Here is a 15,909-nt window from a genome sequence, read left to right as displayed (position 1 = left end):
AAGTCTAGAGAAGCTACCCATTGACTCAGGTAATCTTCGGTAAATTATTGAACCACAAAAAACAACATAAAGATAAGTACTTAAAAGCCCAGAACTCCCAGTCTCTCTAATTGGTTATTCAGCTCTAGCCAACTGTAGCCATTCAGGAATGCACAGCCAGTACTGCCAAATCTTCATGTTGTTAAGAGACTTTTATTTTGCATGAAATACCCCTTTCAAATGTTGATGAGGACATGAATAAACAATTGTGTACGTAGAAGAAAACATATCATAAGCCAGATCTAGGGACTTAGAGACCTGGGCCTAGGGATCCCTGCCTTTCAACTTCTGTCCTAGGACTTTACTGGGCTGGAGCATGAGTCATCGAAAATAAGACGCTGTCTTTTGTCTCAAATGGTCCCAGGTTATTGAGAAGTACAAAGTATATAATTCATTACAATAAAAATACAAGCCAGATATAGGTGTAGCACAAAAGAAGGCGAAATTAACTCTAAGGAGAGACAGAACAGGTTACTTGGTGAAGAGATGTGTTGTCTAGGTTTCTAAGGGTGTATAGGATTTCATTAGGCAAGTGCCTAAAGTGGGGGAAAAGGTGTTTCAGGAAGAGAGAAGAACATATACAATAACATTACATCATGAAATAACATGGTCTTCACAGGAATCTTTTTTTTTTTTTTTTTGAGATGGAGTCTCGCTTTGTCGCCCAGACTGGAGTGCAGTGGCACAATCTTGACTTACTGCAAGCTCCACCTCCTGGGTTCAAGCCATTCTCCTGCCTCAGCCTCCCGAGTAGCTGGGACTATAGGTGCCCGCCACCACGCCCAGCTAATTTTTTTGTATTTTTAGTAGAGACAGGGTTTCATTGTGTTAGCCAAGATGGTCTTGATCTCCTGACCTCGTGATCTGCCCGCCTCGGCCTCCCAAAGTGCCGGGATTACAGGCGTGAACCACCGCGCCTGGCGGTCTTCACAGGAATCTAAGAAGATTTAGGGATTGCTAAATCCAAGTAAAAGCAGAGGGGAGAGATGGGGACAGTGGAAAGAGATGAGGTCAAAGAGGTGAATGGGGAGACTAACAGGGCAAAACTGTGTCTTTTGACTCTGTCCAATAAGCACTGGACAGCCAGTGACGACTGGCAACAATATGGTAATAGATTGGAGGGATTGAGATCAGAGGAAAGAAGACCAGTGGGGTAGATGCCATACTTCTGACCATATATCATGAGGACTTGAAATACAGCAATGGATCTAAGACTGGAAAGGAGAGAATACTTAAAGGAGACTTGCACAAATGCACCAGGAGGTGTGCCCATCAATAAGGAAAAGGGTGAGATATTCTACAGCATCGACAGTGCATAACTACAGCTACAAGCAACAACATAGATGAATTTTAGAAACAGAGTGTTGTGTGAAAGAAACAAGTCCCAGGCCAAGCATGGTGGCTCCTTCCTGTAATCCCAGCTACTCCAGAGGCTGAGGTGGAAGTATTGCTTGAGGGAAAAAAAGCAGAAACAAGTCCCAGAATGCTACCTAGAAAAAGATATAAATATTTGTGAAAATTGAAAACAATCAAAACTAAACAACACTATTTAGGCACATATCTATGTGATAAGAATATATGTTAAAATGCAAAGAAATAATAAATATAAATCAGGATATTGGTTTCTTTGAGAGGAGAGGTTGGGGGGACAAGATGAAATTTAAATTATCAGTAATATTCTAGTACTTCTATTGGGTGCTGAATTCACAGGAATTTATTGTAATTAAGATGGGCAGATCTGTAGACAGGCAGTCCTTTAAGAGGCCACGAAAACAATGTGTCAGGACCAAAGATTCTGTTCTATTCTCTGTACTAAGTGCTTTAAGAAAACCAGGGGCCGGGCATGGTGGCTCACGCCTGTAATTCCAGCACTTTGGGAGGCCGAGGCAGGTGGATCACGAGGTCAGGAGTTCAAGACTAGCCTGGCCAACATAGTGAAACCCCATCTCTACTAAAAATACAAAAATTAGCTGGGCATGGTGGCGCATGCCTATAATCCCAGGTACTTGGGAGACTGAGGCAAAATTGCTTGAACGAGGACCCGAGAGGCAGAGGTAGCAGTGTGTGAGATGGCACCACTGCACTTCAGCCTGGGCTACAGAGCAAGACTCTCCCTCAAAAAAAAAAAGAAAAGAAAAGAAAAAAGAAAAAGAAAAAAAAGCCAGATGAAGATATATTTCAGAGATATTTTGGAGGTGAAATCAATAGGTTTCCTATTGATATCCTGAAATCAACAGGTTGAGACATTTTTTCCTCTTAAATTGGTTCTAGATTAGCTCTCCAAAGAAGCCTCACTGTGCGAGGCCCACGTGCTTTTACATCCCGCGCTTTTTGCCCTTTGCCCTTGGCCGTCATTGCTTCCCCTCCAAAGGGAGGTGAGGTGACGCAAGGCAGTGGGGGAGGGGGAAACGGCCGGCTGCTTAAAGCTCTCCGATTGGTGGACTGAGGAGCGAGAACGAGGCTCGAGCTGAAGCGTTGAAAAGAGGGACAAAGGGGGTGGGGCTAACGGAAGGCGGGGCTAAAGGAGCTTAACGGAATCGAGACGCAAGTGCAATTGTCCGCGCGCCTCGCTGCGATGGCGGCGGCGCCGAGCACAGTCAGCCCGCTGGCGGCGGAGTCTTCCCCTCAGGAAGCTACCGTCTCTGCCGCCTCCTCCTCCTCCTACACCGCCTGCGCGGCGGCGGCGGCGGCGGCGGCGGCGGCGGCAGTAATTGTTCCTGCCTCCTCCGCCACCTCCGCCCCTGCCTGCCCGCCTGCCGGTGGCTGTGGCGACGGCGGCGGCGGCGGCTTTGGCGGCTCCACTATGGCGGCGGCGGGGAGGGGGGGCAGTAGTTTTAAAGTAGACACCCGCCCTTGCCTCAGAGAAGGTGAGTTCCCGTCCCGGGGTGCGGGGGCGGCCCCATCTCCTTCGCTGCCTCTCTTCAGCCCGTCCGAGATTGGGCTGGGCGCGGTTCGCCACTGCCCCACCCCCCACCTGCCGTGGCGCAGTAAAGGCCAAGCTCGCCCCGCCCCGCCCCGCCGTATTAGCCCCGAGTGTGCAAGATGGACTGAAGCAGAGAGGGCCTTCCCTACCTCTCCCACCTGTAAAGGATGGGGGACCCCAGGCAAAAGAATTGCAGGTACTCATGAGGCAGGAGTTTGAAGGGAAAAAAAAATACCACATAATTTCTCTCCCAGCCAGGACACCTTAGTGTGCTGTAGGAAGCTGAGGCGTGATTTGGAAGAGAGAGGAGGCAAGGTAGAAGTGCTGTGGGCCAAGAGGGTCAAGGATAAGGGAAGGGGGACCGATGGAGAAAGGGGCGGAGATAAAAGAGGAAATGCCGAAGAAATAAGGGGGAGTAAACCCCCCTTTGGTGTCCAACGTCCTGCAGTGTAGAAACTCGAAGTAGAATATTTACAGAGAGATGGCGTCAGAAATTTGGGCAGGTTACAAGTGTATACTTGAGCTTTAAAGTAAGATTGTCGGATTTTAGGAAGGTAAGGTCTGGTGGAGGGGCTCTACTAGGGAAAGAGGAAGAGAGTGTGGCAGAAGTACAGATTTCAGGAATCACTTTGGAGAGTTTTCTTTGGCTATTTGAGGATGTGACCTAGTAAAGCAAGGTTTACAGGTCCATCTTTAAGGTGGTTTGGCTTTTAATAAGTTCTGTTGTACCTACCAACACATATTACTCCTAACATAAAAAGATTTCTTGACTGTCTCAATATAAGCGGTATTCACACAAAGTTCTGTATACTTGTAAACAGCCTACTAATAGCAAACTGTAAAATTTGCCATTGAAATGTGTTTTTAAGCAGTTTGGGAAATGTTCTTAGCTGGTGGAGACCATTCCACTGCAGAGCATCCCAGTAAAGCATTTTGCCATGTAAATTTCGTAATTAATTTCCAGAATTTGCTGTGTTACCTTATGTTGCTAACTTGCCTCCAAAGTGAAAGATTGTGGACACCAAAATAGAGGAAAATAAGTTCCTTTTTCTTAGGAAGATACCCCATTAAAATTATCGCATAAAAATAATCTCTTCTTCACATTCTTAAATGATATATCCCTGTGTGCTATTCCATAACCTTTCACACCTTTCACTTTGGAGGAATGGCAAAGTAGAAAAAAAACCCTTACAATATTTGTATAGGCACATTACATAGATGCCACTTATTAAATATGGAAGTTAGAAATACACTAATGTTTTGTTTATCAACTCTCTAACTAAAGTCAACCTTTGAAAGACTCCATTTAGTGTCTTCAATCAGGCTTAATGGATGGAAACATGAAATCTGGATTTAAAATTTTTATATCAACCTCTATGTCCATAACCAGCTAGTAGGCAAGAGCAGTTTTATAGGCATCAAGATCACAATTCAATTTGGTTCTCATCGTCTGTTCACAGTAAGGTTTAAGACCAGTATCTCATGGAAAAAAAAAATATGGCTTTTTGCCTGGTGATGTAACTGGTTTGTTTGCAGTATCTTTTAATATATGCAAATATTAAAGGCTTTCAGAGAGCTAATTTCATAAAGTAGGAGCAATACCTTACTTATATTATCGCTAGGCAGTAAAATGAGGAGCACCCTGGCATAGGAGTGTGATGCAGTTAACGTAGGTTCAGCTGCTAATTAATTCACTGGACTTTGTGACCCTGAACAGGCCCCATGCCCTCTCGATTTGGGTTTTGACATTTTTGAAATAAGGGAATAAAACTACCCACACTCTGAGGGTTGATTTCAGATCTGAAAGTATCAACCATGATTTTGCTGTTCTGGATTGATACTCTTTCAATCACATTTCCATGGTTGTGCCCTAGAACAATAACTCATAAATCGTAAGAAACCTTTTCTGATAGTTATCACCTGACATTCAGTGAATAATGAGATCTATGTTGAGTTAGTGTTGAGACAATTTACTAGCATATGAAAAACCAAATATAATTGTTAACCTAAAAATTCTCTTACCATTTCATTTTAGCTAAATATCCTTCATTCACTATTCAGTCCAAACTAAAATTCTCTCACCTTTTCACTTAACAAATGGCAAACATTTTATATATTGCACTGTTCGAAACACTATTAGGCCTCAAAATATTTTTGTTTCTCTCTCTCTCTCTCTCTCTACATATATATATATAATATATATATATATATACACATATGCCATAAATGGTTGTCAATTATGATGGCGGATCAAGGAGAAGAAAGGAAAATGTTACTTGGTGGTATGCCAGTATCTTTTGCTTGTTTAAGTCCTAGTTAAGAGATTGCTCTAAAAGGTGTCAAAGAATTGTCAAGATTCAATTATTGCAAGTCCACTCCTTATAGGATCATTAAAAGTGGTTTGGAAAAGCATTTGCTGATCCATTTTGAACTGTAGCTGTTATTCTTGAGGATTTCATCTGTCTTGGGGTGGATAATGAACAAATGTCAATGGAGATTAGAAACTAGCAAACAGGGAATATTAGAAGCTTTCAAAGATTACAAATGGGACATTGAGCAGTAAACCTAGAAATAGAACAAAGAAAGAAAAGAAATGTCATCTGAAAAGACACATATACACTCAGAATTCACAGTAAAGGGAATTATGAGATTTCGTAGGACACTTCATATTTCATTTTTCAAAAATGTTTAATGGCTCAAAAATGAATTTTCACTCAGGAATAATGTTCTGGTATATTCATAGTAAAAAAAAATACTGCTTATTTACCTCTTCCTTTTAAGAAAAAATATATCAAATGTATCCTGTTTTAGATTGGAAGACCTTCTGGCTTTTTATTTAGCTATTAATCTGTTTGTGTAGCAATGACCTAACAAGACTATCATTTGTCTCCATATTATTCAGTAAAGTTTCAAGTTAAATGATAGTAAGACCACCATAAGAAAATCTAGTGGGTAGGCTGGGCACGGAGGCTCACACCTGTAATCCCAACACTTTGGAAGGCGGAGGTGGGCAGATCACGAGGTCAGGAGATGAAGACCATCCTGGCTAACACGGTGAAACCCCGTCTCTACTAAAAATACAAAAGATTAGCCGGGCGTGATGGCACACGCCTATAGTCACAGCTACTCGGGAGACTGAGGCAGAAGAATCACTTGAACCCGGGAGTGGGAGGTTGCAGTGACCCGAGATTACGCCACTGCACTCCAGTCTGGGCAACAGAGCGAGGCCCCGTCTCAAAAAAAAACAAAAAAAGAAAGAAAAAGAAAATCTAGTGGGTAACCTTTCATGTATTCAGGAATCATTTATTGAACACTTCTATGTGTGTGTGCCAGGCACTATGCTTAGTGTTAAGGATATACGGACAAATTAAACACAGCTATACTAAACAACTCAATAATAGTGTTTGATAGTAAAATTATAAAATATTTAAATAAGGGAAGGAATGCAGTTTTAAATGTTACTAGTCAGAATCCTGAGCCACAGGACCATTCCATTGTTTATTATAAATCTGTACTCTGTAGCTCATAGTATTTTATATACTACAGGCACAGTAAAGCAAATTATACTGTAAATCTAATGTTGGTGTGAGGGAAGAATAGTAAACTGTTACAGAATTAGTTTTTAATTCTCTGCATTTGGCAGGTGGAGATGTCTGGAGAGAGGTAAATTATTATTTGTTCGTTTCTGACCCTCTCTATTAGGTTTCAGTGTGTGAAAATACTAAGCTTGTTTTAAAGACTAACTTAAGCATACCCCTTACTATATTTATTACATATCGGTTAAGATAAAAACTTTGATTCTTTCCCATCTGAAACCAGCCTTGCAGATTCATTCACATTTACTAACCTGTCGGAATGAATGCCATGTATTTGGTGGCTTTCTGATGCAAAGTAGCTGTCATGGGACCAAGTGTATTAATGGATTTACACAGTACCTTAATTCAGTTTCTGACTTCACAAGCATGAACCCTGAGCTGGCTAGCCACAAAGTGCTTGTGATTATCAAGGTAAAGGACTTGGTTTAAATAAAGACAATGTAAATGTTAAACATATAACTAGTACTCCCAATTATTTTGTTAATTCTGTTGTAATTTGTAATTGTTAACATGCCATGGGAAACCCTTCATTATTTGTTTGATTGTGTTAACTGTGTAAAGTAGCTAAAACTTGGCAAACTCATCAGTCAGGTGTTAATCTTACGAGCTGAAAAACTAAGGACACTAGATAGCGTTATAGCTGTGAGTCATCATGCTGAGAGGTACAGATCTGCATTTCTACCACAGCTATTATTCATGAAAACTCCTTAAACAGAGTGTGACCCTTAGGGGAAAAAGAGTTAAAACGTTTTGTGTAGGTTAACTCAGTTCCCCAGTCTCCTATAACTTAGTGCTGTGCTCTGCTCATTCTTTTCTAAGATTATGATGTTATTAAAAGATTGCAAAGGTCAAGTCAGTTTTTTTTAATTCTATTTAATCAAGAATGCTTGAGGGAGTTTAAAAGTGTAATCATGGAAAATATAGCATATGTGCTCTTTGCACAATTAAAATGATTATTTCTCAGATTTTTTTAATGCCTGACTTTAAATCTGTGACTGAGAATGAGATTTATGTTTACGATATTGCAGCCAGTCCTGAAGTTTGCTCCATTTTTGTTACTTTATTAAAATAGGATATACAACGAATCTTTTACAATGCTAGATGTTTTTGCATCAAGATCAGTTGGCCTGTGAACTTCCCACTTCAGCAAAGCATTAAAACTTCTAATAGCAAGTTTTTCCCATAAACATCTGACGGGTTATCCTGAGGAGGAAATTTGGGGGTTTGTGCAACTCAACCTAATTGTCATTTAACAAATGCAAGTGAGATTCATTTTATTAAATATATAGTCAGTTATATCTAAAATAGAGTCACCTAATTTGAATAGCTTAAACTTGGGGGTTAACAAAGAACATTTAATTGGAATGAACAGAGAATTCTCTTGCCCGGAACTGAAGAAATATGGTAATTTTCTGGTTCCTTTCCTCAGAGATCCTGCATGGTTTACAATTCCATAAGCACGGGTGGACCAAATTCATTATTCTCACTCAAGCCATAAATGTTTTATTTTTGTCATAAAAATGCATTTCATCTTAAATTGCCTGTTATGTAGTAGCATTAATTAGAAAGTTTCAAATATGATAATTTGGATTTCACACTCAGCTGCACTTCTGAATGCAGAAGTTAATGTTACTTTACTTTCACATAATAGTGCTGCTATTTGGAGTAGGCACAATCTAACAAAAAGTAGCTAAAAAGTAAGTTTCTATCAAGTCAACCTCTTGGCTTTTTATATCATTGAAGGCAGATATTCTGGTCCAAACTGAATTGAGTATTTTATATCAACATAAGGGATTTTAGTAATGCCCAAGTCCATAGAATGTTAGCTATTAGTACTCCTAATTGCATTTTACTGACTTAAGAACATCCCTCTACTATTACTATTGTCTCTTCCCAGACTACTAGAATTTTTTGATAGACCAAATCCACCTGAGTCTAGAATCATATGTTTTACATTTTACCTCCCTCAATTCTTTAATTCCTATTACCTCTCTGGGCCTTAGCTTCCTCATTTATGAAATGAGGACATTGGATTGGTGCTAAACTGGAGGCAGTTTTGCCTCATGGGATATTTGACGTTGTCTGGAGATATTTTTGGTTGTCACAACTATGGAATGCTACCTGCATCTGATTGGCAGAGGCCAAAGATGCTGCCAAATATCCTACAATGCATAGGACAGGCTCCTCACCACAATCAATTATCCGGCCCAAAGTGACAATAGTGCCGAGTTTCAGAAACCATGAACTAGATGACCTCTAAAATAACTCTGGTCTAAATAAAATGATTATGTATAATATTAAGTAAAAAGTTCAAAGCTTCTGGATTAGTGAACAAGCATACTTTATCAAGTGCCTACATGTGTTGAACGTTTTAAAAATGATTTCATTTAACATTCACCAAATCCTAGAATTCAAAATTACACATTGTATTTCTGTACCTTTTAGGTGAAATAAAAAACGGTCCATAGTGGTTACATAATTTGCTGAAGGCTATATAGTTGTGGGTAAAGATGGGATTTGAATCTATTTGACCAGCTCAGAATCTTATTTATTTTTTTCTACATCCCAGTGCTGTAGGTCATAGTTTTTCTCCCCATTACAAATTATTATGAAAGATTTATTTTCTTAGGTCATGAAAACATTTCTTGTAAGAGGGAAATGAAGAGGTAAAACACTCTTATTTATAGAAAATTGAAGTTTATTCATTCTCCTACCAAATGCTGAAGCCGCACTTACATGTAATCAAATACATTACATGGAATATATGCGCTCTCTGATCAGATCCCATTTATAATTTGTCACAAAACTACCATTTCATTTCAAATAACCATCATAAATGTTATTCAAAAGTGGATTGTTTATGTCATGGTAGCAAAACAACCATCACTTGCTCATGCAGTTTCCTCTGAGCAGCAGATTGACTCTACAGGGCAGCCGTCCTTCATGCAGTGATTCAGATGCTTTTATCTTTTATTTTTTTCAATATTTTATTTTATGTTTTATTGTGGTAAAATATGCACACCATAAACTTTGCCATTTTAAGGGTGAAATTCAGTGGCATTAAGTACATTTACATTGTCAAGCAAGCTTCACCACTGTCCATCTCCAGAACTTTTTCATCATCCCAAATTGAAACTCTGTACATATAGGTCATAGTTTTGTTATATGACCATATTTCTCCACTCTGAAGAACTTTGTGATGTATTTAATTTATGGAAAGTAATGTATATTTAAAAGTTACGCTTAATTTGTTAACAGTTGGCAACTTGAATAGTTTCTTATTACCACAAAGCACAGCATTGCAAAGCAATTTTACCCTCTTATATCCTGAGTATAAATGGGACCATCTAGTAAACACTGGTCTTATCTTTTCCACATCTTACTATTTTTAAACCCTTACTTCATTATCACATGTAGGTTATCTTCCCATTTTGAACCTAGTTTTTGATAGTACTTTCTTATTCCCCATTGCTTTTGTTTCATGTTAAAATGGAAATAAATGATATCAGCATCAGAAATTCCTGTATATTTTAAATATGGTACATTCCACTTCATATTTGAGAGCATGCCTTTGTGTCATTAAGATCTCAATACCAAGTTTCACTAAAGTAGGCTTTGATTCTGATTATAAAATCTTGCTCCTCAGCCGGGCATGGTGGCTCACGCCTGTAATCCCAGCACTTTGGGAGGCCGAGGTGAGTGGATCACGTGCGGTCAAGAGTTTGAGACCAGCCTGGCCAACATGGTGAAACCCCATCTCTACTAAAATTACAAAAATTAGCCAGGCACAGTGGTGCATGCCTGTAATCCCGGCTACTTGGGAGGCTGAGGCAGGAGAATCACTTGAACTCGGGAGGCAGAGGTTGCAGTGAGCCAAGATCTCACCACTGCACTCCAGCCTGGGCGGCAGAGTGAGACTTCATCTCAAAAAACAAACAAAAAAAACTTGCTCCTCTATCCTTATCTCTTTTCCAAGTTTATAGTAGCATAAAAAAGTTCAAATGTACCAGGGAATGAAGAACAGTTGAAAAATTCTAGGCTAGAAATATTGAAAAAATATGCCTAAAATTAACCAGGAAGTATTTACCATACCATGTTCAAAGAAGTGTATTTTTTCCAGATGAGACTTGAAATCATACTTCACAATATTCAGTATATTGTCATTTGATATTCTAATGTGTAATCTGTTTATGTTTTTAATTCTAGCTCTCCTAATTTCTTACTTACTTAGATTGAAAGATAAAAGACCATCTGCCATGAATTTTGCACATTTATCATTGGGGAAAACTCAACTATTGTACCTAAATCATAACCAAAATATTAATTTTGCAGAAAAATTTCTTTTTAATTCGAGTTGCAATTATTAAAATATTACACTTGGTAATAGAAATGCCTCATGGATTTTTACAAAGAGATATTTTGGAGAGAGGCAGCTTTAGGGTTAGGATATAGACAAGAAAATAAAGATAATGGAGGAGTAGAAGAAGAAATATTGGGACCCTTTGATTTTTTAGACCCTTAAAGGTTTGTGTTATCTGTATAGCTGCTTAAAACTTTAAATCATCTTCTGTGCTTCGTATTTGGAAGCAGCTAGGTGTTTGGGTCCTCTGTTAAGTACCCCACCAAAATTTTGCTTCTGTATATATTCCCATCTAAAATATATTTTTTCATTGATCACCATCAACCCATATAAAGTCAGGTAGAAACAGAAATCTGAAAGGCTGTGATATGTTCTTAGTCACACAGCTAGTTAATAGCAGGGTGAAAACTAATGCAGTCTCTCTCATCCTAATGCTTTTTACAACTCTTAACTACTTTTGGAATTAAGAATCAGTATAAACCCACACTTAACAACCAACCAATAAAAATAAATTTATTTCATATTCTAATCAGTTAAGGAAGAGAAAAGACGTGGGGAGAGTATAAAGAAGAAAAGAGAGGAAGATGCCCCTAAGTTTCTTCAGCTATCCCTTGGTTCCCATTTCTACTAGAATCAGCTCTTAAGTCCCAATTCTATGCCAGAACAGTTCTATTCCTGGCAGGTAGTGAGTTCTCAGTAAACACTGGTTCCTTCCCAGTCATCTTCCTCACAGTCAACATTATCTGCTCACCTATCTAATTTAACATCTGCTCCCTGAGGCTGGCCTTTCCTCTAAGCTGTCACCCTGAAACAGGCTGAAAGACATCTGTATTGTCACCAGTTTCCTCTCAACTTTCAGAATTGGCTATTGGTCATTTTTTTCTGGGAGTCCAAAAATCATGTCTCAAATAGTGGGGGTTGGGGGTTGGGTGGATCGAAAGAAACATTTAGCATCTCTTGTGAAAATCAGACATATTTCTTACATATGTCAAGCCTGGAGATGACGTCTCTTTTTAAGATTAGCCTTGCCTGTAATCCCAGCACTTTGGGAGGCCAAGGCAGGCGGATCACCTGAGGTCAGGAATTTAAGACCAGCCTGGCCAACATAATGAAACCCCGTCTCTACTAAAAATACAAAAATTTGTCAGGCATGGTGGCGCACGCCTGTAGTCCAGCTACTTGGGAGGCTGAGGCAGAAGAATCACTTGAACCCCGGAGGCAGAGGTTGCAGTGAGCCAAGATCACACCACTGCACTCCAGCCTGGACAACATAGCAAGATTCCATCTCGGAAAAAATAAAAAAGACTAGCCTTTTAAAGAGCAAGCTCAGGGAAACCTTGGGCAGACTTAGATTTGAATCCTGGCTTTGACACTTACAGCTGTGTGACTTTGGGCAAACTGTTTAACCTCTCCAAGCCTTAGGTATGACTTTTAGAAAGTAGACATCATCAAATTCATGTCAAATTTAGAGGAAATGCAACCTGAGGAGAATTTGGCAGTATACAGTAGCCTCTGGAAAACAACACCCATTTTATAAATTTGTTCTCAGTGGAAACCCCCCTTCCATGAGCCTCCTGGTGGCAGATTCTAGAAGATCCAAAAAGATCTTGAAAGTCTGGAAATGGTGGTTTGACTCTAACAAGGTAAAACTTAAAATCAAAAATATAAGTATATATTGGATCTGTTTTGGGATCCAGAAGAATTTCTATCTGTCAGGTAGAAACAGAAATCTGAAAGGCTGTGATATGTTCTTAGTCATACAGCTAGTTAATAGCAGAGTGAAAAAGGTGGTCCCATTTTACTTATTTGTTGTTATTACAGTATTAAAGTGATTGTGTTTAGGTTATACCTTATGAGTGGCAGGGATTTAGGCAAACTAATAAAAGGATTAGAAATTATGACATACTGGGATTAATTCACAAATAGGGCAGAGAGGGAGGGAAGAATAAATATGTCCTAAATAAATAATGCTGTCTTAAAATATTGAAGGATTGTCATTTTAGAAGAAGGTTTATACTTACCCTTGTTGTATCACCTGGGAAGCTTTAAGAAACAAAACAAATAGTAAAATATGACTGGGAACCGCTCTCAGAGATTCTAATTAGTCTGGAGTGGATCCTGGGCATTGGTATGTTTTAATTGGTGATTCTGGTGTGCAGCTAGGCTTGAAAACAACCGTGGTGGAAGGTTGAACCAAACGACTAGTTTGGCTAAGAGATTATGGCCAAATATAGGCTAAAAGCAGAGATTATTTAGCCTCAACTTCGGAGAATTAAGTAGATTTGAAGTAGTGCAAAAAAGATGTACATTTATATATCCTTATTTTTTTTCAAAAATCTCTTCATGTTAGACTAAAGCATAATTTAGCTTGATAAGTACCATTTTAGATGGCAAGACTTTTATATCAATCAGCTTAGTCACCAAATAGATACTGGACAGCTATTATGTGTAAGATTCTAGACCTGTCCTACAGGGCAACGATTCCTATCCTAACTGATCATAAGAATCACTTATGGATGAATTGAACCACTCACAGATACTTTGATTTTAATTCAGCATGTATGATTTTGAAAAGCTATGTGTGTGGATGTGATAGAAAACCCTGATTAATAATTATTTTTACATTAGGATTTGTTCCTGAATATTTGAGTAGATATAAACCATTTGACTGAATTAGGAAAGTATGCTACTTAGAAAAAATTTGGATAAATCCTTTTAAGTACATTTTAATTTTTCTTTTTTTTCCTTTATTTTCTCCTTGCAGAACTCACAGTCTACCTTTTAAATACATTGTAAATGTGAATCATCATTCCAATATCTTTTATAATTTCATGTTTTCATGTATTTTAATTTTCAATTACTGAAATCAGAGCATCAACACATTTATTTTATTACACCCATAAACAGAATTTGTCATTGACAATTGTAGACGAATTTATTGCATGTGAAGTCAAAGCTCCATCTCCTGCATCAGGAACAATATTCCTTAAGCTTAAATGTAATAGATCTAGGCCGGGCACAGTGGCTCACACCTGTAGTCCCAGTACATTGGGAGACAGAGGCAGAGGCAGGCAGATCATTTCAGCCCAGGAGTTTGAGACCAGCCTAGGCAACATGGTGAAACTCTGTCTCTACAAAAAGTAAAAAAAAATTAGCTGAGCATGGTGGTGTGTGCCTGTAGTCCCAGCTACTTGGGAGGCTGAGGTGGGAGAATTGCTTAGCCCAGGAGGTGGAGGCTGCAGTGAGCCATGATTGTGCCACTGCACTCCAGCCCGAGTAAAGAGTAGGACCTTGTTTCAAAAAAAAAAAATGTAATAAATCTAAAGGATTATTGTATTCATAGCAAGTTCTAAACTCAAGCTTTAATTCTCTCTAGTTTTTATATACCTCTTCTATTCTTTCCTTCCATTCTGTGCCCACTACCCTTCTTCTGGTTCAATCCTGAAGCCTGAAACTGACCCCTGGTATACCCACTTTAAGTCACTCCTTTCCCCCCGTTGAATGCAGAATTAAGTCCATATGCCCTTGTGAAGCCCATCATGACTTGGCTTTATTCTAAGCTTTCCATTATTGTCGTTCATACTCTTGCCTCCCCTGAAATACTTTTATTCCACTCTTTTTGTTTGAATTTTACACATCTTTTAAAGTTTAGCTCAAAATCAGTTCTACTCCAGAAACCTTTTTTTCCCCCCAAATTCCTCAGCAGGAGCACACTGTACCTTCTTGTGTCTTATAACACTTAGACCATGTTGGTCTTGGGATCATAGTTCTTTCGATACACATCTCATCTTCCTTACTAAATTGTCAATTTCATGAAATTAGGAATTGCATCACGTAGTTTGTCGTCTCCAACATGTGGAACAGTTATGTATGCATAATGAAAAGAGTCAAGATAATGCAAAGTTAAGTTCCAGCTAAACCAAATGACATGTGACAAGTTATTTTGATTTCACTGAATCCTAATTTTCTATTCTTCAAAATTTTTGAACATTTAGACAAATGTGCCACTTACCTTGCACATTTGTCTTAAGGTCTAAAGGGATAATCTATCATTTTTGACATACAAAGGGCCTCATTAAATGTTTGTTCTTTCTTATCTCTCAAAAATATCTACCATAATACTTTGAAACTAAGCTCAATACATAACAATAAAACTATATGATACCCAAGACACTGAGGGCCTGAACTAGGTAGTGTTATGAATTAAAAGGAAAAGGTAGATGTTGAAAAATGTTATAAGCTAGAATTGATATGAGTCAATAATTTTCTGGGGAGAATGACTGAGATTTTAATTCTAGAAATATTATGCCATTTGATTAAAAAAAAAGAGACCAAGAGCTTGTTTGAGGAAGAGTCAAAGGAAGTAAGTCTAGGCAATGCCATTCTAAACGAAAAATTACAGGAGCACTAGTATTTTCATAGGCTTCATGGAAATGATCTGGAGCCCCAGTCGTGAAAGGGTGTGTTTAAAAAAAAACAGCATTAATATTTATGAACTTGAGTGTCAGTTTCAAACTTGGAGAAGTCTGGAATTAAGGGTTGATCTAGGAGAGAAATAAGTGTTAAATTTTAGGAATTCTTGAACCTTTAATAGTTTCCTTTTGTTTCCTTAAAAGAAATGGTTCATCTGTAATAAGTTATATTGTAATCAAAGAATAATATTTACTTACTTTATTTTTAATTTTTACTTTTCTTTTTTTTTTTTGAGATGGAGTATTGCTCTGTCACCAGGCTGGAGTGCAGTGGCGCAATCTCAGCTCACTGCAGCCTCCACCTCCCAGGTTCAAGCGATTCCCCTGCCTCAGCCTCCCAAATAGCTGGGACTACAGGCGTGCAACAACACGCCCAGCTAATTTGTTTTTGTGTATGTGTATTTTAGTAGAGATGGGGTTTCACCATGTTGGCCAAGATGGGTCAATCTCTTGACCTTGTGATCCACCCACCTTGGCTTCCCAAAGTGCTGGGATTACAGGCATGAGCCACCATGCCCA

At 38.7% G+C, this 15,909-nt stretch overlaps 1 protein-coding gene across 2 annotated transcripts in view; it reads left to right on the top strand.

Annotated features, from left to right (window-relative positions):
* Positions 1-2,614: 2,614 nt before the first annotated feature.
* ZMAT1 (zinc finger matrin-type 1) overlaps positions 2,615-15,909 on the top strand; it is a 49,511-nt gene continuing 36,216 nt past the window's right edge. For both annotated transcript variants that reach the window (XM_032757311.2, XM_032757310.2), the window contains exon 1: positions 2,615-2,906. In XM_032757311.2, the coding sequence (XP_032613202.1) occupies positions 2,615-2,906 (292 nt within the window). The remainder of the gene's footprint in view (positions 2,907-15,909) is intronic.

Source organism: Hylobates moloch, unplaced genomic scaffold, assembly GCF_009828535.3.
Source record: "Hylobates moloch isolate HMO894 unplaced genomic scaffold, HMol_V3 SCAFFOLD_7, whole genome shotgun sequence".
Taxonomy (NCBI): domain Eukaryota; kingdom Metazoa; phylum Chordata; class Mammalia; order Primates; family Hylobatidae; genus Hylobates; species Hylobates moloch.
This window is presented reverse-complemented; position numbering and strand designations above follow the sequence as displayed.